Raw genomic sequence first — 22676 nt, 5'->3', positions numbered from 1 at the left:
AGAGAGAGAGAGAGAGCAGAAGCAGGGGGAGGGGCAGAGGGAGAAGGAGAAGCAGACTCCCTGCTGAGCCAAGAGCCCAACAGGCTCAGTCCCAGTACCCTGAGATCATAACCCGAGCTGAAGGCAGACACTTAGCCGACTGAGCTACCCAGGCACCCTTAGCTTTACTCTTAAGTATCTTCTATCCTCATTGGAGACAAAGTTGGCTCAGCAACCCAGGCTTATTTCTTATTAATGTAGAAACCCCAGGGGAGAATAGTAAAAGGTTCTTAGCCTGAGCCCCACTGAACTGGTTGGGGTCTTGTGTTTGCCTTTGGCTGACCAGATCCCAGGGATGGGCATGAGCAAAGAATACCAGGCTGCTGGAGACTGGAAGCCTGTGGGGGTGAGGGTGACAGAAATGTCAGGTATGTCCCCTCTGCTGGTCTCTAGGATCTGTGTGAATCAGACCTGCCCTCAGCTAGAGTAGTCACTGTTGCTCTGGGGGACCCACATTTATGTCCCAGCCCAGGGAGGTCCTAGAGTAAGCAGCCATAAGACAGTTAAGAGCAGGGAGTGAAGGCTCCTCCCAAAAGGACCTGGCCCAATTTGGCCTGGCCTGATGGTAGCAGATAGTGTGTGTATGCCAGGACCAGGGAGAAGGCGTGCTGTGGGTAGAGGGAACAGAAATATCATCAGGGTTTGGTAGATCCAACCACTGCTCCTCTCCCTCCTGGCCGCATGACTTTCTTGTGCCTCAGTTTCCCTGTCAATAAAATGGGAATTGCAGTCATAATACCTATTCAGCGTCATTGAGAGGCGTAAATGAGGCATTACCTGTGCAGCACATGAAACAGTGCCTGGTACAGATTAAACACAGTGGAAACTGTAGCTATTAGGATGATTTCTTTTTTTTTAAGCTCCTTGAGAAACAGACCTTTCTGGAGAGGTTGATCATGTTCCTTGGCCCTAACAGCTATGCATAAGCAGAGGTCACAGGGACAGGGAGAGGAGGTAATGACCCCATTCCCCTGCAGGGTCGAGAAATTTGTGAGAGAAAAGGCAATATGGCACTGAGATGAGGAGAAAGAGCTGGCAGTCCAGGCAGAGGGAATGGTGGGGGTGAAAGCCTAGGTGGTATGATATGGACCAGTGCATTCTGGAAAGAGCAGGTTGTGCGATATTTTTGGAATAGAGGAAGAAAGGGGATGTGAGACCAAGCATGTGGCTGGGGAGGTTGGGTACTTAGGAGAACCTCTGTGGGCTTAGAGGAGGAAAGCTGAAATCTACAGCTGAAATCTCAGCTTGGCCACTAGCTAACTGTGTGATCTCGTACCAGTTAGTTACGCAAGAACTTCCTTCAGCTGGGCCTTACTTTCCTTGTGTGAAGTTAGTTGTTGCAGTATGTCCTGTGAGAGCAGACTAAAGCTGAAATGAGGCAATGGAAATTACCCGCTGTACTTGGAAACTAGCACATAACAAGAGCCTAGTAATGACCAGCAGCCTTGGGAGGTGAGCACTATAGTATCCCTCTCTTCCAGGTGGGGAAGCAGGTCCAAGTGAAGGTAAGATTGCCCAAGGCCCCAGAGCTGGCTAGTGGCAGAGCTGCGTGCGGCTCCACTGTGGACTCCAGCAGCAGTTGTTCTGCCTGCCCCCATCTCTTCCTGAATTCTGTCCAGTACATGATGCTATTAAGTGTCCGTAGGTGCCCTGTGCACCCATCAAGGGTCAGTTCAGTTCAGAGGGTCAGTTCAGGCATCTACTACCTCATTCACAACCAGTCTCCTGCCACCTTTTAACTACGCTCTGCCTTCACAGCCATTTATAAAGAGTGGGCCCCAGGCCTCCTGGGGGCTTAAAGAGGCCAAGTGGGCATTTCACCCACTCACCCTCAGCAGTTGTTGTCTATTTAGGGCTCAAGGTAGAGTCGACTGGAGAAAATTGCACAGTTGTCAGCATCTGGAATTGATTCCCTCATTTAGCCAGTATTTAATGAACGTTTGCGGAAAATCCTCAGTAGGCTGTCCAAACCCCGGGAGAAAGGTACTGCCCAGAGGGAGTGAGTACACGGGCACTGGGCAAGCACAAGCCCCTGTGCATGCTTACTTGCTCTCACTCTTTCAGTTCAGTTCAACCTCAGGGTCTTCCTTCTGACTCTGGAGCCAAAATCAGCAGCCTTGAAGAATGGAGAATTTGGGGAGAAGGGAGGATTGGAACTTGTGATCCAATTTTCCATGGTGTAGGAGAGCAGCCCTATGCCCTTTTGTCATTGAGGATACCAAATGAGAAACTCTTCTTTGGAAACAGGGCCAAATGTCAGGAGTGTCTATGTCTCCCCTTAGAGAGTGAGACCCCAGGGCCCAGGCTGAGTGGGGGAAGCCCCGTGTGGAAAGAGTGGTGATGCTGTGGTTTGGATTGTTTCAGGATGGGACCTGGGAGCCAAGCTCTCAGAGGCAAGCTGCAAGCAGAGTGATTTGGAAGAGTCAGAGTCATTAAACAGGGCCACTGAAACCCTCATGAGAGGTGTTACCCTGGGACTCACCTATAGTGATGCTTGTGAACCTGAGGGCAGCTCAGAGAGGCAGGCAGGACTCTCAGGGGAAATCTGGACAAAGTCTGTCCCCCAAGAGATGGATTTCAGGAAAACTTCAGAGCCTCACAAGGATGTTCCCACAGACCAACCTAGCTGTGAATCTGGTGCCTTGGGGAATAGTCCCAATGTGTGGCCAAATTTCACCTCACAAGATAAGACACCAGAAGAGAAATTTGATCCACTGGATGGCGATAGGACAGAGCCTCCATACATATACTCAGGGAGGAAGTCTTCCAAGTGTGGTGAATGTGGGAAAACATTCCAGAACTCCTCAGCCCTTGAGACACACCAGAAGAGCCATTCTCGGAAGACACCCTATACTTGTAGTGAGTGTGGGAAAGCCTTCAGCCGGAGCACTCACTTGACCCAGCATCAAGTCATCCACACAGGGGCAAAGCCCCATGAGTGTAAAGAGTGTGGGAAGGCCTTTAGCCGAGTCACCCACCTAACTCAGCACCAGAGGATCCACACTGGAGAAAAACCCTACAAGTGTGAGGAATGTGGCAAAACTTTCAGCCGCAGTACTCATCTCACTCAGCACCAGCGAGTGCACACAGGGGAGAGGCCCTATGAGTGTGATGAGTGTGGGAAGGCCTTCAGTCAGAGCACCCATCTGACTCAGCATCAGCGCATCCACACTGGGGAGAAGCCCTACAAGTGTGATGCTTGTGGGAGAGCCTTCAGTGACTGCTCAGCTCTGATCCGCCACCTGAGAATCCATTCTGGAGAGAAACCATATCAGTGTAAGATTTGTCCGAAGGCCTTTGCACAGAGCTCCTCCCTCATTGAGCACCAGAGGATCCACACAGGAGAGAAGCCGTACAAATGCAGCGACTGTGGGAAGGCCTTTAGCCGCAGCTCGGCCCTCATGGTTCACTTGAGGATCCACATCACAGTGCTGCAGTAACCAAAGAAAGCCCTTGGGACCCAGAATAACAACTTCCCCTCAGAGGCTCAACATCTAAGAGAAACCCTAAATTCCAAAGAACAAAGAATGGGATGGGTGATTGATAGTACCCTAAAATGATAAGGTGCTTAAGGGCAGACTCTGGGGCTGTCTGGAAACAACTCTGCTTTTGGAGACCCAGATGGAGGTGCCTGATGAATACAAAGCTATTCAGGTCAGCTGAAGAAGTAAGCTTCCAGAAGGATCCTGCTTCTCTTCATACCCCATTCAGGTCCATCAGAGAAGGGACAGCTGAGCTGAGAACTTGTATTGGTCTTCAGAGCCAGGGCAATTAGGATGAAGTTTCTTTTGGGACTCAGTGGTCCCAAGATGCTCTGAGCAGACAAGCTCCAGCTTCATGTTCCCATGTAGCTGCTCTTCTTGCCTTTTCCTCTTTTGTTTAACCCAGGAGGGATGCTGGCCCATGCCCACCTCTGTGCCTTCACACATACTCTTTTACTCCACCTATTCATGTCTAACTCCAAGGCCAACCTGTGAGGCAGCCTGTTCTGTGATGCCTTCTCCAGGCCCTCAGTCTCTCTCCCATTCTCCGTTAATCGAGGGTACAGCATGATATTTGCCCAGCATCTGTTTCTCCTTGCCCTCTCCAATATCCCACCAGTCATCAGCCCTGTTGGTTTTATCAAAAATTCACCTCTAATCTGTTTTCTCTGCCATTTTCACTTCTTTGAGCTCTCATCTCCTCTCGTCTGGATTACAGCTGGAGTCTCCTACCTTCATTCTCTCCCCTGACTTCCTTCACTGTTTCATTCTCCACACCAGCCTCCAGGGGGTTCTTTCTGTAATCCAAACCTGATTGTGTCACTCCGTCATGGAAAGCTCTCCATTGCATCACCTTCGGTGGCAAAGCTTCCTGAACGATTACAAGTATGCAGAGACATAAGTCTTTCTGAGCCCCAAACAACCTCTCCAGCTATAGGTGCATGTGAATATTGTCATTTTGCTGTGTGTGCAGTTATGTGAAAGTAGTTTCAAAATACTGTCCTTTAGGATATATGTCAAACTCTTTCACCTGCCATTCACGATCAGCCTCATCTACTGTAGTAGCCCCCACCTTCTACACACCAGCCATGTGGAATACTTGTGGTTCTTAAAGAAGCCATATTTTTCCTACCCATGTGCCTCTGTACCTGTACCTGGAAACCTCCTCTCTCCCCCCACAACTCAGATGTTTCACATCTCTCTCTCTAACAAAGCCTTCTCTGCCTCCTTGAGCAGACATCAACTAGCCTTCTCTGCTTTCAGAGCACCTCCTTAACTTCTCTTTAACTGCCTACCATGTTGTATTTACTCCTTGAAGAGCTTGAAGTCTGTGTTTCTCAAAGACACTGTGAGCTTCCAAGAGCAGGGGCCATGTCTTACTCTCAGTATCCATAGCATAGGATACAATAGGCTCTGACCAATGTCTGTTGAATGAATATACTGGGACTGGTGCCTTCCTGGAGGCAGTCACCATGGTCCACTCTGGAACCTAATATATGTCTTTGCTGTCTCCTCAGCACCATGCAGGACAAGAACAATCTGATTTTCCCAGAGCCCCAGCACCCAGACAAGCCTGGCATACCATGGCCTCAATAAAATGTTACGGTATTTTAAGTCTACCCTTTCTCTCGCCCCAGAATCCCCCTGGACTCAGTGGTTGCCAACATGCTGTTAGTGCTCTCTCTCTGCTCTCTCTGGCCTTTTCTCACAGTTCTATATCCTCTTTCAGGGTCCATGTCTGTAACTAGATGTCACAGCCTCTGTTCTTAACTGTCAGGGTGTTAGTCTTCATCTCTTTCTCTGATGATCCCCACCATGTGTTAACCATTTGATCTGCCATATGGTTTTGTACTGTTCATCGTCACCATCTCTCCCTATGTTTCACCGTGTGTCTTGGACTTGTTCCCTCCATGTCACAAGTAAACAGTCACACAGACCAACCAAGGAGTGAGGTTCAGAACAGGAAGGCTGAGACCCAGGGAAACAGAAATCTTGTGCCAGTATCTGAGAGAGTCCCCGATACACCTACACACAGGCAGACTGCCAGGTATAATGAGACAGGCTGAGAGACTCAGAGAATGTTGACAGATGTAGGGAAAAGCTCAGAGATGGTAGATATACATTCCTAGTGAAATGATCACACAGGCCTCCAACAAACCTGCAGGCAGTGGAAAAGATGTGGGCCTAAAGTTAGGCTACAGAGCCCCACTCCTCCCCAAGGCTGCTTTTGGGACTTGGATAAGTGACTTCCCTGAACTTCAGTGACCTGCTCTTCTGTAAAGCATGAATAAGATGACCTGACTTGTGCAGCAGCCAAACCAAGGCCTGGCCACCAGCTTGTAGCATCAATCTCCACCTCTTTCTGTCCCTGTCTTCCTGCTCTTTGGCACTGAAGAACTGACTCTCCACCCCCTGGCACTCTGAGCATCTCCAGCACTCTCTTTGTCACGAGATGTGTCTTCCCATGTTTATCTAAAGAGGAAGTCAGGGGGGCAAAGAATCTTTATTAAGGATCTACATGCATTGTCCAGTCTGCTAAATATTATGTACATCATCTCACAACACTTAGGGCAGGATGACCATTCCCACTTTCTAGAGGAAGGGACTTGGGGTTGGAGAATGTAAGTGGCCAAGTTTATACTGCCAGAGACTGGAAGCATTGAGATTTGAAAACCTATCCAAATATGTCAGCAATTTCAATAAGCATCACTATATTCAACAAACCAAGGAAGACAAATATTAACATTGGATTTCAAATCCGGATATAATGTTCTTTAGAATAAACACATCTAAAGTGGAAAAGTTGAGGGTAAAGTAATAGAAAAGGATATACAAGGCAGACATGAATCTGAAGAAAGACAACAGAGCTGTATTAATTTTGACAAAGTAGATATAGACACAGAAAAGCATTAGTAGGGTCATAGATCACTATGTTTTTTATAAAAAGAACAATTCATTAAAAGATGTGATAGTTTGAAACCAGACAGAAATGGATTGAAATGTGTTGAAATCATGGAAATGGATAAGACCATATGTGTAGTTGGAAATGCTACCACATTCTTTGTGATAACAGAATATTTGAAGAAATAATTACTAAAACTTTCCAAATTTGGCAAAAGTTGTCCATTTACAGGTTTAGAAAGCTCAGTGAACCCCAAACAGCATAATCTCAAAGAAACCTATACCTGCACATATCATAATCGAACTGATGAAAACAAAACATTTAAAAATTTTGAACAGTCTGTGAAAAACTAAGCATCATATAAAGGTCAATGCAAAAGATTATGGGTTTCTTGTCAGAAATATTGGAAGCCAGAAGGCAGAGAAACAACATGTTTAAAGTGCTGGGGGGAAAAAAACCCTGTCAATCCAAAATTGACATCAGGAAGGAGAGTGAAATACAGGATTCCTGGGTGGCTCCGCGGTTTACCACCTGTCGTCAGCCCAGGGCATAATCCTGGAGTCCTGGGATCGAGTCCCACATCAGGCTCCTTGCATGGGGCCTGCTTCTGCCTTTGCCTGTGTTTCTGCCTCTCTCTCTCTCTCTCTCTCTCTCTCTCTCTCTCTCTCATGAATAAATAAATAACATCTTTAAAAAAAAAAAAAAAAAGGAAGGAGAGCAAAATTAAAACATTTTCAAATGATGTAAAACTAACAGTCTTTTGCCAGCTGGCTAAAAGCATTGTTTTGGTGGAAGGAAACTGATAACAGAAGGAAAATTGGAACCTTGGTAATGAAGAAAGAGTAATACATTGCAAATATTTGATCTTTAAGATACATGAGTGTTTTTTATAAAAAGATATACATGGCTGTTGAAAACAAAATTTATAACAGTGGAGTTTTCAGTGTATGTTGATATGTATATGACTACAACATAAAGAGGGGAGAGTATCAAAATTCATTCAGTGATATATTTGAGATCTGTATATTTTAATGCATATACATTATGTTTCAAAGATATAAAGTTGTCATATCACTAGGTTGTACAACTGAAACTAATGCAATATTGTATGTCAGCTATACTAAAAAAAATTGAAAAATAAAAGGATGAAGAAAGATATAATCAAGAAATGTTAGAGTGACTATATTAATATCATCCCAAGTAAACTTCAGAACAAGGAAAATTACCAATGATAAAGAGACATTACATAATGATAAATGTCAATCTACAAAAAAGACATAATTCCAAATATGTATGCATCTTAACAACAAAGTCCTAATATATATGAAGCAAAAAGAGAACAGAAGGGAAATAATAAATAAATTCATAATTATAATTGGGGACTTCTACACCCTTCTTTCTAGAATCAACAGAACAAGTAGATAGGAAATCAGGATACAGAAGAACTGAACAACAGCAACCAACTGGATATGATTGATGAAGTCGCCAGTATTTAAATATTGCCAATTATTTTTTATGCACAAAGAAGTAATATCCTATTACTTAACTAATACTTGTTTTTAAGCCTAAGAATGAGCTGTTACTGATGTTTACCCCCAAGAAATCAAGGATCTATGTTTCCTGACGAATTAATTCAGAAGTAAGTAGAAAGAAGGGAATAATAATGATACAAGTAGAGATCCACAAAGTAGACAAGAGACCCCAGAAAAAAATGAACAAATCCAAAAGTTAATTAGTAATTTGAAAACATTAATACGATTGATAAACCCCTAGCTAGACTGACAGAGGAGGGAGAGAAGTTGAGGTGGGGGAGGACACAGTATCAAGCATGAAAGAGGTGACATAACTACAGATCCAGCAAGCATTGAAAAATACAGGAATGTTGTAAACAACTATACCAGTAAATCAGATCACTCAGATGAGATAGGCAAATTCCTTAAACAAAATTTATCAAGTGTTAGTTGATAATGCTAATACATACCCCTTGGTATGCCAGTACCTTAACAGCCAAGCTCTGAATGGACTGCAATGAGATGGTCCAGGAAGGTATTGGGTCAGGCAAAGGGCCTTAGATCTGAGGGGAAGGAGGAAAGAATAGAATAGCCCCACCCCTCCAAAAGTTTCAATCTCCAGTGTGAGAGACCTAGCCTTTGGCTGGGGAAAGAGTCCAGCTCCACCAGCTGGTGGCTACTCAGTCCAGAAAACAAAACTACAAAATGCAGCCTCTCTGAAGTGCCTCCCAGTGTGAGGACCAATTTGGTCAAGGTGGGATTGGGTATGTCTGGAGCCTCAAGGTACTTCCCCAGACCCACTGGGGACCAGGCAGAGGTGCCTGGGGAGTAGGAGGCAGCTTGAAGAAAGCAAAAGGTAATCTTGAACAATGTGGACCCAAGTAGCCAATCTTTGGCCCGTATATCCCCAGGATCCAACCCAGAGGCCATCCACCTTTAGGACCCCAGCCCACTTCCCTCAGCCGTGGAAGTACAGGCCCCTGCATCAGGGCTGCCATTAGCCAAGGACACCTTTTTTTTTTTCTTAAAGATTTTATTTACTTGTTCATGATAGAGAGAGAGAGAGGCAGAGACACAGGCAGAGGGAGAAGCAGGCTCCATGCCGGGAGCCCAACGCAGGACTCGATCCCGGGACCCCAGGACCGCGTCCTGGGCCAAAGGCAGGCGCTAAACCACCGAGCCACCCAGGGATCCCCCAAGGACACCTTTTAAAGATTCTATTCACATTTATTGATTCCCAGGAGGAATTAGGGACAGTCCTCCAGCACTTCCAGGGGGAGTCCAGCCTCTAGCTGCAGCATGAGGGATCATAGCCAGACCAGAGAAAGCACTTGCCAAAGATAGCATCAGCGGCCTTAGTCTGCAGCTTGATCAACTTCCTAGACAAATGTGATAAAAGAGAAATGGTAGGGGAGCAGGGCATCATGTGTGTTCCTCCCTAGTGAAATCAGGGAAGACCTCACTGAGGCCCCTCAGGAAGAAAGTAGCTTGGTCAGCTGCCGGCCAAGACCCCTCCCACACCTCAGCCTCCCTCCAGATGCTCTAACTGACCAAACCACTCTGCTTCAGGGCCTTTGCACCTGTCATTTCCCTACCTGCAATTTCCCTCATAACCCCAGCACACTAGGCACACTAACCAATGTGCTGGGAGAAAATTCAGGGTAAGGGCCCTCGTGATAAAGGGCACAATCTGGGCAAAGGCCAGAGGAGGAACCCAGCTCACAGAACCAGAGGAAAAGTTTACCTGCCACCTGGAGCTCCACTGGGTCACTGAGCTCAGACACGAAGGGGATGGGCAACCATGAGCGATAGCGGCAGCTGTAGTTGCCTGCGTGCTGGGGCCCCACATAGGTCAGTACAAGGTCCGCTGAGGGGTGGGTGGCCCAGACCTGGGTTGAAGGCTCCTTTTTGCCTTCCTGCAACAGCTCAAAAGTGATGTGCGGCACGACTTCCGGCACCTGGCCCTTGCAGCGCAGGATGGCATCACGTCCAGGAATCATAGCCCCACTCCACAGAGCCTGGAGCTGTGGCCTGGGAGGGGGTCCTGGGTGGAGCAGTCAGTGGTCAAGTGAGGTCCTCTCCTCAGACAGCAGCTGCCCCAGTGCCCCTCTGCCTTCCTGCCTCCCACTAAGCCCAGGCCTGCTGGCTGCTCCACCCACCAGGAAGCTACCCTGTGCACACACCTTTCCTCCTTTTCCTGGTCCTGAACAGAAGTGGCTTCTCCTATTATCCTCCCTGTCACCCTCTTCCCCAAGATCTTGCATGTTCCCTAGACCTGGGCCTGCTCTGAGACTTCCTGGGGTCCCCAGCACTTGGCACTTTGGGCCTCAGGACAGGTGTGGAAAGAAAGAAATGGCCATGGGAAATGATGTTCCTGGCCATGGAACAGGAAATAAACCAAATGGGAGGCATCCCCTAGTAGGCTGTGGGCGGCAGCCTAAATCAGCCCAAATTACGTTTGTCTGAAAGGTCTGCTATGCGGACAGGACTGAGGCCTGGAGCACTTCCCTTGGGCACCCTCCTTTGCTCATGGCTGCTCCCACCCCACCAGCTCACCATCAATGCGCAGTTCCAAGCTCGAGCTTGGAGCAGAGCCGGCGAAGGGTGGCGCAGTGTCCTTGTAGACACAGCTGTAGTTGGCTGAGTCTACCACCGAGACATCTCGCAGCTGGAAGCAGGCCTCTGTCCCCTCGGGGCTCAGGACATGGTGCACTCGGCGCTTTCTGGCGACCTCGCTCACCAGGGCGAAGCGCAAGCCGGCCCGGGGTGCCTGACACCGCAGCTGCACCAGCGTGCCGGGCGTGGGGTGTAGAGTCTCGGGCTCCACAGAGAGCTCCGGAGCTGGGAGTGTCTCTGCAGGGAGGACACGGGCTGATCCGGGTGCCAAGGGGGAAGGCTTGGGCCTCATACCCCATTCAGCCTGGTTCCTCCTGCCTGAGAGCCTATGCGGGCCCCCTCTCTCCCTCAACTTAAAACTGCATCACCCTCCAGACCTCACCAGATACCTCACACACTGTCCTATACTATTCCTTATTAGTTCGTTTGTCCATGAAAACAGATGTGGGGAAGGGATTGAGTTTTGTTACCAAGCCCAGGATGTGCTCCCCTGCAGGCCTGGATCCTCTTTTGGGGTCAGGCCTCCTGATCCCCGTCCTTGGCAGGCCCTGCAGCTGCAACCTGGCTGCCTTCAACAAACAGGTCTCCAGTGCCCATCTGGACCCGGGAGATAGAGGGGACCCCAGGCAGGTGACATTGCCTGCACAGCCTGTGGCAGACTTGTGTGTTCATCCAATTATTCTGATTGAAGTTGCTGAGCTAATTGTCTCATTCTCAGGGAAACTGAGGCCAGGTGGATGAGTTGGGAATGGGCCCCCACCAGAGCCCTCCAGTTCCGGGGGACCCCTCTCTGGATCCCTCCTCCTGTTCCCCGCTCCCAGAGCAGAGCACTCTTGCCCTCCCAGCCCCATGTCCACGTTCCAGCCTGGGGCTGCCAGGCTCACCATCACTCAACAGCAGCTCGACAGGCGCACTGTCGGAAGACCAGGTTTGCTGGCCATGCAGCTGATAGCGGCAGGTATAGAGACCGCCAGACCCTAAAGCCACCATGTCCAGGTGAAAGGAGATGCGGTCTGGGTTGCTGGAGCTTCTGCGTACCAGCAGCTCCTCTTCTCCCTGCCGCAGCTGGAAGTCCACGCCGCTCAGGGGCGCCACACAGACGAGAGTGGCGTCAGCACCAGGGCGCAGGAGACCTGCAGACTCTCCCTGGAAACTCAGCTTGGGTGGCAACGGTGCCGCTGCAAGGCAGGGAGGGTCAGTAGAGCTAGAGTCCTGGAAACCCCTGCTGTGGAACTGTTCCTGAGAAAGCTATAGTCACCCAAGCTCCCAGACCTCTGCCCTCCCTGCAGTAGCCCCAGGAACACCCTTCTTTGTGGCCCATCCCCAACACCCCACCCCCACCCCACCTCGCAGGGCCACAGTGTCCATGTTTAGGTCAGGTGTGATCCATCCAACTGTGTGACCACTGTTTCCCCAACCCAGTTCTGGGCAAGGTTATTCAGGGTTGAGGGTGAAGGTAAACATAGCTCTGACTTCCAGGAGCCTCCTATCCCAGGAATCCCTCTGGGATCGTCCACACACTCACCCAGTTCCTCGACTGTCACAGTAGCACTGGGCTCAGAGGGTGCACCTGCTGCGTGGGTCCGGTAGCTGCAGCTATAATTACCAGGCCGATGAACTGGGAAGGTGGCCTCCATGTCTTCAGGGGCCTCAGCCACCTCCAAAAACTGATCATTGCCTTCCTGCCTCAGCAGGTAGGTCACACCACGAAACCCCCCATGGCACAGCAGTTTCGTCTTCAGACCCGGTGTGATCCAGGACACGGGCTCAGTTGAAAGCAAAGGTGGGGGTAGGGACTCTGCGTGTGGAGCAGGGTTGATGGGTGGTTCTAAATGACTTGACAGACATGCGAGCCCAAACAGACCAGGACCTCCACACTCATGAGGGGCATCTGGGTGGCTCAGTCGGCTGAGTTTCCGACTCTTGATTTCCACTCAGGTCATGATCTGAGGGGGTGGGGGGGCTCCATGCTCAGTGGGGAGTCTGCTTAATGATTTTCTCTTTCCCTCTCCCTCTGCCCCTCCCCCCATGCACAATTTTCTGTTTGTCTGTCTGTCTGTCTCTCTCTCTCTCAAATAAATCTTGAGAGAAAGAAAAAAGAAAATATCAAGGAGATAGGGAGTTGGAAGACATTGATGGAGGAAAGGGAGGCAAGGATAAGAGACGGGAAAAGCAGATATGGTAAGGGAAGTGTGCTGGGCTTTTTCCCAAGTACTTTCTGTAGATTCAGTCATTTATTCCTCACAACCTTCTGGGATCATCATCATCATCCTCATTTTACAGATGAGGAAATGGAATCAGAGATGTAAGATGACTTGCCAAAGGCCACCTAGCTGCTCAGGAATCCCCACCCACCCACCGCCACCCCCATGCCAGAAAAGTAGGACCAGGAGAGTAAGGAATGGAGGGAGGAAGTGAGGAAGTGAGCAGCCCTCTCCCTACTGTCTTGTGGCCCCACTAAAGCCCCTGCTTACCTGCTCCAGTCACCTCCAGGAGGTTGCTTAACTGAGTCCATCCGCTGTTCAAGCCAGAACGGCAGCGGTAGAGGCCCCGGGTGTCACTCGTCACTGCTCCTAGCGGGAACCGGTGCTCCATGGCCGGTAAATCAAGGTGTACAAGTTCCTGGGTTACTCCATCCTTGAACAGCTCAAAATCCGGAGTCCCCAGGCGGGCCTGACATGTCAGCGTCAAGTTGGCCCAGGGCTCCAGCAGCGATTCGGCCTCTGCCCACAAATTCGGCCGGGTCTCAAACACTGCATGGCAGGTGGAGGTCAGTGCTGGGTCCCAGGACAGAGGCTCACCTCTGCAGGTGCCCACCATCCCCAAGACCTGATCCGGACTTACCTAAGGCTGCCTTGGTCGCTGGGCACAGCAAGAAACCTGCGGGGACCGCACCTGTGAGACCCCCATTCCTATCCCTCCCCTTTCCTCCCTCCCCTTTCCTCCCACCCCAAGGGACCTTGGCCCCAGCAACCTCACCCCAGAGCACCAGGAAGGCCCCAAGCGTGGACATGATGGCCAGTCTCCCTCCAGCCGGTGAGTGTCTGTGGTGATAAAGCCCAAGCAAGGGTGGCAAAGGGGCAGCAAGGGGCATTGACCTCTTCCCTATTGTTTGTCCTTCCCAGAAGGCAGGGGTAGGGGGGTGTTCCTGCAGGGGACAAAGGGCAAAATTCCAAGGCCTTGGAGCCTCATCAATAACTATAATCAATAATTATGTATAATTAATAAACTAAGTAATAAATAATGATTATTTTAAAATAATATAATTTAAAAAATTAAAAATAATATAATTAAGTCGCAAACTAACAATATCAACAAATGATATGACTTAAAATATGAGAAATACAATTTATTTTTTTGAGAAATACAATTTAAAAATAAAAATTAAATTAAAACAAAACAAATAATATAATAAATACTAATTGATAAAGGAAATTTTCATTTAAAAAAATTTTTTTTATTGGAGTTCAATTTGCCAACATATAGCATAACACCCAGTGCTCATCCCACCAAGTGTCCCCCTCATTGCCCATCACCCAGTCACCCCAACCTCCCTGCCCACTTCCCCTTCCACTACCCCTCGTTCATTTAAAGGAAATTTTTAATTTTTAATGTTTGTGGGCCCTGCTCCAGGGCTCCCAGGAAGCTGTATTTCAAAATTTATCAAGATCAAAATGACTCCGCAAAACCTCAAAGCGTGGGCTCTGTGTCTGCCCTGAGCACACATTGTGTGTCTGCTTCGTTAAAACAAACAAGGGCAGCCCCAATGGCCCAGCAGTTTGGTGCCGCCTTCCCTTCCGCCATGGGGTGTGATCCTGAGGACCCGATTGAGTCCCACTCCCTGCATGGAGCCTGCTTCTCCCTCTGCCTGTGTCTCTGCCTCTCTCTGTCTGTCATGAATAAATAAATTTTAAAAATCTTTAAAAAACAAACAACAAAAAAGAGCATTTCAAACATAGAGATGAGAAAAATTTTAAAAACAACCTGGGCCTCATAAGATTAAAGTCATACAGACTTGCAGATACTAAAAACAGAAGATAAAGTCTGTAACTTTCTGAAATGTCCATCATGATGATTTGTAATTCTTTTTTTTTTTTAAAGATTTTATTTATTTATTCATGAGAGACACACAGAAAGAGGCAGAGACATAAGCAGGCTCCATGCAGGGTGCCCAATATGGGACTCGATCCCAGGAGTCCAGGATCATGACTTGAGCTGAAGGCAGATGCTTAACTGACTGAGCCACCCAGCTGCCCCTGTTAACTCTTTATGTAAAAAAATATATATATCCTTGCATCAAATGTTTCTTCCCTAGAGCACTCTCTTCTTTGTGCAAACTGTATCCTGGGCACCTGTCCTAACTTGGGCTCGAATAAAACTCTTTTCCTTTCTCTTTAAAAAATTTTAAAGTGTTTGTTCATTTTACATCAATATTTCTTGGCATAGTCAACAGGATATCAGAGCAACTCGCCTGAGAACATCTGGGGATTATCTGGAACTCAGTGCTTGGTACCAGCTTGGGCCCTCTGTGCCCCTCTGGCTCCTCAGCACCTCATGGGTGGATGTATCTGGTGATATCTCCTGATACCTGAACCTCTTCAACTTGAGTTGGCAGTCCTGACTTTTATTTGAACTGTTAAAGGTTACCAGTGATGCCCTCTAAGGGGGTTGATGGGTTAGTTGATTTAATTTGGCATTATACTAATTGATGTTATTAATATATAAAGCTTGAGTAAATTTTCTGGCTAGAAATATGAATAGCTCAGCTCAAAGAGAAGGGACACCTGCTCCTTTGAGTTAAATGGTACTTTCAGGTGAATGAAGGCCTAGCAGAAGTGTCCGAGGATATTCCTCAGATGTGTAGTAGTCCCATAGGAATTTCCCTTCTCATAAGGTAATTAGTGATTGGCTCATCCAGGAATACACACATAAGGATTGATTTTGCAATGCTCCAAGCCCACTCACTGGTCCTAGACCTCACAAGGGTAAAATTATCTGGGGTAAAATATTCTACATTCAGACTTTTATGTTAATCTATAATAAAGATGCCTTATAGGAAGGGACCTGATTGATGGTCTGAAGAGGTAAAGATGAACAAAAATTTAAGACACCTGACCCCCTTCCCAATAGTCAGAATAATGAGGAAAAGGAAGAAGAAAATAGGCAGACACTAGAAATCCTAAATACGGTCCCCCCACCCCCCGCAAGCACAAGCACCAGAACCAAAGCCCAACCCACTGCCTGCTCCTCTTCCAGAGGGCTAAAGAGCACCCAGAGGAAAAGATAGGAGACAGAGGTTTTTTTTTTAAGACTTTTATTTTTATTTTTTAAAGATTTTATTTATTTATTCAAGAGAGACACAGAGAGAGAGGCAGAGACAAAGGCAGAGAGAGAAGCAGGCTCGCCGAAGGGAGCCCGACGTGGGACTCAACGTGGGGCTCGACGTGGGACTCGACGCGGGACTCGATCCCAGGACCCCAGGACCATGCCCTGGGCTGAAGGCAGGCACCAAACCGCTGAGCCGTCCAGGGATCCCCAAGATTTAATTTTTAGGTAATCTGTACACCCAGTGTGGGGCTTGAACTCACAACCCTGAGATCAAAAGTTGCACTCTACCGACTGGGCCCCAGAAGACAGGTGCCCCAGAAGACAGAGGGGGAAAAAAGGAAGGAAGGGAGGAAGGAAAAGAAAGTTTAAATCTGTCTCCAGCCTTGCCAATGGCACCCCTGATGCCTCTACCTCCACCTCCTCCTGTTCTTGTACTCGCACAGCCAACCCTTCTACCACCCTCTGTACTTCTGTACCATCAGCTCCTGCTCTTCCTCCCCTCACTATCAAGGAGCAAAAAGCACCCCAAGCTGTTGGGACATCTCCTTACGAGGTTCAAACTGGAGCACCTCCAAAATCAACATGAAGGGGCCCAGGTGATCCCCTGGATCTAAACAGCCCGCTTTAGATTTCCCCACAGGAGCCCCAAGTAAAATTGTCAAATGGGGAAACAAACTGATTAACCTTTTAGTGGACACAGGTGCAAAATATTTGATATGAAAGCTAATTCAAGGTTATTGGTTTAATTAAGATAAACATGTTAGAGTTATTTCATTAAATATAAAAAACTTTTATTTTACCAAGGTTTTCTAAAGGTCAAATAAGTTCATGTCATCTCTGTTGCAATCTGTAAACAAAAACATTTTTTTTAAAAGAATTCCTTTTTTTAAAAATTTATTTATTATTTATGATAGTCACACAGAGAGAGAGAGAGAGAGAGAGAGAGGCAGAGACACAGGCAGAGGGAGAAGCAGGCTCCATGTACCGGGAGCCCGACGTGGGATTCGATCCTGGGTCTCCAGGATCGTGCCCTGGACCAAAGGCAGGCGCTAAACCGCTGCGCCACCCAGGGATCCCCAAAAACATTTTTTTTCAAGATTTTATTTATTTGAGAGAAAGAGCGCAGGTGAGCCAGCATGGGTGTGGGAGAGAGACAGAGGGAGAGGGAGAAGCAGACTCCCTGCTGAGCAGGGAGCCCAATGTGGGGCTTCATTCCAGGATCCCAAGATCCTGAGATCATGACCTGAGCTGAAGGTAGACACTGAGCCACTCAGACGCCCCAACAAAAACAGTAACTTAAAATGATGGTTAATTTTGCCTGTGTTGTACAATTTTCATGGGTAATTGTTAAAAGGAAATAGGCTAAATAAATAAAATGTTCATAGATAAACTTTTAAATACCTTCCAAAATATTTAGTAACCCAAAACTTTGAAGTTTTGCTAAGTTAAATGATAAATTGGGTTGAAGATATCATTGGATATCTAAGTCTTTTTTAAAAAAAGATTTTATTTATTTATTCATGAGAGACACAGAGGGAGAGGCAGAGACATAGGCAGAGGGAGAAGCAGGCTCCCTGCAAGGAGCCCAATGGGGTACTCGATCCAGATCCCGGAATCAGGACCTGAGCCGAAGGCAGACACTCAATCACAGAGCCACCTAGGTGTCCCTGAATATCTAAGTCTTTATCGAATAAGATAAAATCTTGAAACATTAATTACCAAACCATAAGATTTGTCTGCTTTTGTCTTGTTACAGAAAAAAACTAAAGATACTTGGGTCTGTTAATAAACATATGTTACACTTTCTATAAAAATCGAACCATGGGGCACCTGGGTGGCTCAGTAGGTTAAGCGTCCAACTCTTTTTTTTAAGATTTTATTTTATGTATCAAAAAGAGACACACATAGAGATAGAGGCAGAGACACTGGCAGAGGGAGAAGCAGGCTCCATGCAATGAGCCGACTTGATCCCAGGACCCTGGGATCACACCCTGAGCTGAAGGCAGATGCTCAACCGCTGAGCCACCAAGGCGTCCCAGCATCTGACTCTTGATTTCCGCTCAGGTCGAGATCTCAGGATTGTGGGATTGAGCCCCACGTAGGGCTCCGTACTCAGTGGCAGAATCTGCTTCTCCCTCTCCCTCCACCCCTCCCCATACTTGTACACATACTCTCTCTTAAATAAATAAATAAAATATTTTTAAAAATTGAAGACGCCTGGGTGCTCAACGGTTGAGCATCTGCCTTTGGCTCAGGGCATGATCCTGGAGTGTTGGGATCAAGTCCCATATCGGGCTCCTTGCATGGAGCCTGCTTCTCCTGTCTCTGCCTCTCTCTGTGTGTCTCTCATGAATAAATAAATAAAATCTTAAAAAAAAAACTTAATAAAATAAAATAAAAATTTAAAAATTGTACTATATATAATAAAACACATTTCTAAAAATTATGAAATATATTCATAAATTTGTCACTCTAAAGAATTCTGGTATAACAGTTCACAAGTGATTCCTACTTAGTTTTAACTGGAGACTAAGTTTAATAATACTTAAAATTATTATATAATAAAAGTATTATAATAATACTTAAAATTCTGCTAAATGTAATTAAGACTGATAGAAAATGATAAAGAGAACAACTCTGAATGTAGAAAAGTACATTATATACTTATATGTCTTATATATCTTATAAGACAGATATAAGGAATGAGTATACATTTTTATTGAGGGAAAAGAAAGTAATTTTGTCTTGAAATGAGACTGGCTACTTAGGGAAAATGTAGGACAAAATCTGAATGAAATAATTTTATGCATGATTAGGACTAAGACTAATACTTTTAAAAATTAGTGAGTTTTAAAAGTATACTGGCATAAATTAAAATTCGGCTTTTCTCCCTGTTAAAGAGACAAGGTTTTCTTGGTTTGTTGCCCTACCCATGAGAAGAAATTATAAACAAGGGTAGGTTTTCTTTTTCTTATCTGCTCAAAAAACAAGATTTCTATATTTGTTTTTATCAAGTTTTTAATTTATTTTTTAAAGATTTTATTTATTTATTCATGAGAGACACAGAGAGAAAGGCAGGGACACAAGCAGAGAGAGAAGCAGGCTCCATGCAAGGAGCCCGATGTGGGACTGGATCCTGGAACCCCAAGATCACGCCCTGGGCCAAAGGCAGGTGCCAAACCACTGAGCCACCCAGGGACCCCAGGTTTTTAATTTCTTTTTTTTTTTTTTAAGATTTATTTATTTATTCATGAGAGACACAGAGAGAGAGGGGCAGAGACACAGGCAAAGGGAGAAGCAGGCTACCTGCAAGGAGCCCAATGCAGGACTCGATCTGGGGCTCCAGGATCACACCCTGGGCCGAAGGCGCCACTAAACCACTGAGCCACCTGGGCTGCCCGGTTTTTAATTTCTTAAGAAAACTAAACTTTTCAATATTAAAAGAGCTAAGTTTTGCTAGCAACCGTATAACCTTCTCTTATGGCCACCTTAGTTAAATGGTTAAATAGATAATTAAGTTTTAAGTTTTGTAATGATCTGTGATGCTATATAGGATACACACACACAGACTTCCAAGAAATGTAAATCCTAAAAAAAGTCTTTTGACCAATTAGGCTTATTTATTTGGTATGTTGAGTTACATGGAAAGCATTGTCAAACAAATAATAAATCTTCTTAGTTTCTATTATGTGGATAAATGCTAAAACTGTTCCAAAATTTATATAAAGCTCCTAAAATTTCAATATCTTCAATACCTTACCAAGTGAGTAAAGAATGTCACTTTACTAAAGTAAAGAATGAGGTTTGGGGACCTCAAGATCTTTTGGGGACCTCAAAAAGAGGAATTCACCCAAATCTACAGGTATTTCAGAAAAGTCCAATGGCAGGTTATTTGACTGGGCTTCTGGCTTTAAATAGCTATTTAAGGCTCAATCAGAAATTCCTTATTTTTTTTAAATTTTATTTATTTTTTAAAAACTTTTAAGATTTATTTATTCATGATAGAGAGAGAGAGAGAGAGGCAGAGACACAGGCAGAGGGAGAAGCAGGCTCCATGCAGGGAGCCCAATGTGGGACTTGATCCCGGGTCACGAGGGTCATGCCCTGGGCTGAAGACAGGCGCTAAACCTCCGAGCCACCCGGGCTGCCCAATCAGAAATTCCTTATAAAAAGTTCTAGCAGGGGGACTCCTGGGTGGCTCAGCGGTCAAGCTGATCCCTGAGTCCTGGGATTGAGTTCTACATCAGACTTCCTGCCTGTGTCTCTGCCTCTGTGTGTGTGTATCTCTCTCTGTCTCTCATGAATAAATAAATAAAATCTTAAATAAAAAAATAAAGATAAAAGAAAAGTTCTAGCAGTTAAATGTCTGCCTTCTGTTCAGGTTGTAATCTCGGGGTCCTGGGATGGAGTGCTGCATCAGGCTCCCTGCTCAGTGGGGAGTCTGCTTACCCCTCTGTCCCTCCCCCCACCCCACTCTACCCCTCATTCTTGCTCTCTCTCATGCGTTCTCTCTCAAATAATAAATAAAAAATTTTTTAAAGTATCAGTCCCTTTTTTTTTTTTTTTTAAAGATTTCATTCACTTATTCATGAGAGACAGAGAGAGAGGCAGAGACGCAGGCAGAGGGAGAAACAGGCTCCATGCAGGAAGCCTGACATGGGACTGGATCCCTGGTCTCCAGGATCAGACCCGGGCTGAAGGCAGCACTAAACCACTGAGCCACCCAGGCTGCCCATAAATCTTTTTTTAAAAAATGTTTTTGCAAAACAGATTTAGAAAAATCTATATAGTCAATCACTATTCTTGCTGCACTTACATAAATTATTAGGCCAAGTTTCTTAAAACTGAACTTATTTTACAAACAAATTAGTCTTAATTTAGCTATCTCTGACAGGAAGGAGGGTGACTTTAGAGAGAAAGATTATATAACATTTTTCTAGTTGCTAAATTCTAGTTTTGTTTAATTATCTTTGAGTATTTGCTGTTTGCCTCTAAAACTGGGCTGGATATTGAATTCTGGTTTCCTCAGATATCTGATTCTGACTCCAAACCAAAGTTTCTTCTCCAAACCAATCTTCTCTCATTCACTTACCTTAAAATCATTAAGAACTAAAAACTACCTTTTTGTTTTCCTCCAGCCTTGCAAACTAAAGCTAGACAACGTGAGATAAACTCAGAGAGGGATCCCTGGGTGGCGCAGCGGTTTGGCGCCTGCCTTTGACCCAGGGCGCGATCCTGGAGACCCGGGATCGAATCCCACGTCGGGCTCCCGGTGCATGGAGCCTGCTTCTCCCTCTGCCTGTGTCTCTGCCTCTCTCTCTCTCACTGTGTGCCTATCATAAATAAATTAAAAAAAAAATAAATAAACTCAGAGAAGTTTCCACAATAGCTCATGTACAGACATTCTTTTTTTTTTTTTTTTTTTTTAATTCTTGAGAGACAGAGGCAGAGAGAGAAGCAGTCTCCATGCAGGGAGCCAAATATGGGAGTCAATCTGGGGACTCCAGGATCACTCCCTGGGTGGAAGGCAGATGTTTAACCGCTGAGCCACCCAGGTGTCCCTATGTACAGACAATCTTATGGCCAGTCGTGTTCTACAGGCCACTCAAAAGGATCACCAGAGACATTTGAACTACGAACAAGAAAAATCCATCAGATTGCTGCTGCCTGCCACCACTCCATCTGAGGTGCTTCAAACCTGACATCTAAAAATCTTCTCACTGGGGACTCACACAGTGATTGATAATCTGCTTCTACCATTAACTGTTTTTCTTTTGTTTCCATACAAATGCCTCTTATTAATTACCTGATTGCTGGCTGAACAAGGCAGAGTCATATGGCTAACACCACTTGCTATACCTATATCAACTCCTCCTGGGAAATATGGATCCAAATAATAAAAATCAAACAGCAAGCCATGTGGCTACAAGAAGCCCTTGACTACCACAGCCCCCTTTCCAAAGTGGCTGGGATTGGTTTACTGGTATATTCTCTTGGATACTCACTGGTATCAGATCAATTTTAGAGGGAATAACAAAATAGGGTTTAACTATTGACACTATTACAGTTTCTTAGAATATACTTGAGGATAAAACTAGTGATGTTATAGTGCCAAACTATGTAAAGGAAATATCCAAGTTCTCAGATAAGGGCTATCTCTGATATCCTTCCATTAGAACAAGGGAGTTAACAGCCTGCACCATGCCAAATGCTTTCATTCTTTTTTTTTTTTTAAGATTTTTATTTATTTATTCATGAGAGACACAGAGAGAGGCAGAGACATAGGCAGAGGAAGAAGCAGGCTCCATGCAGGGAGCCCAACATGGGACTCCATCCTGGGTCTCTAGGATCATGCCCTGGGCGGAAGGCGGTGCTAAACCGCTGAGCCACCCAGGCTGCCCCAAATGCTTTCATTCTAAAGTCTCTACTCCACCCTAATTCAGCATGGAGCAGTTGCAGAAGATGGACCATCTTTTCATGTTGCATAAAAGTGGAATACAGGATTGACAATTATAACAGGAAAAAACTTACATGCCTGACTCCTTGTTGCTTCTATTTCCCTTGCTGCTGTGACCCATAGGTTAAAAACTTCTGCTGAGCCCTGCTTATAGACATGTTACAACCAAGGTTTGCAAAAACTGCTCTTTATCCAAAACCTACCTTGGCTGAGGAGATAAAAGTAGCTAGAACCGTCATCATCCTGAATCATCAAGATTGAGGAATAATAATAATTCAGGATCCCTGGGTGGCGCAGCGGTTTGGCGCCTGCCTTTGGCCCAGGGCGCGATCCTGGAGACC

The 22676-nt window shown here is 46.0% G+C and overlaps 2 protein-coding genes across 4 annotated transcripts in view; one reads left to right on the top strand and one right to left on the bottom strand.

Moving 5' to 3' along the window:
• The window catches only part of ZSCAN22 (zinc finger and SCAN domain containing 22), a 12965-nt gene extending 5884 nt beyond the window's left edge, over positions 1–7081 (top strand). For all 3 annotated transcript variants that reach the window (XM_025421312.3, XM_025421310.3, XM_025421311.3), the window contains exon 4: positions 2404–7081. In XM_025421312.3, coding sequence (XP_025277097.1) covers positions 2404–3479 — 1076 coding nt within the window. In that variant the 3' untranslated portion in view covers positions 3480–7081. The remainder of the gene's footprint in view (positions 1–2403) is intronic.
• On the bottom strand, positions 3928–22676 carry A1BG (alpha-1-B glycoprotein). The gene is made up of 9 exons (XM_025421294.3): positions 22539–22676; positions 13530–13698; positions 13395–13430; positions 13025–13303; positions 12076–12348; positions 11435–11728; positions 10491–10787; positions 9679–9978; positions 3928–9313 (listed from the first exon to the last, which is right to left on the bottom strand). Exons 1-9 carry the CDS (start codon positions 22575–22577, stop codon positions 9306–9308), a joined length of 1695 nt encoding a protein of 564 aa, XP_025277079.1. The 5' UTR covers positions 22578–22676; the 3' UTR covers positions 3928–9305.

Source organism: Canis lupus, chromosome 1 (assembly GCF_003254725.2).
Source record: "Canis lupus dingo isolate Sandy chromosome 1, ASM325472v2, whole genome shotgun sequence".
NCBI classification, from domain to species: Eukaryota; Metazoa; Chordata; class Mammalia; order Carnivora; family Canidae; genus Canis; species Canis lupus.
The sequence above is the reverse complement of the archived record's forward strand: the minus strand, read 5'-3'. Positions and strand labels throughout refer to the sequence as shown.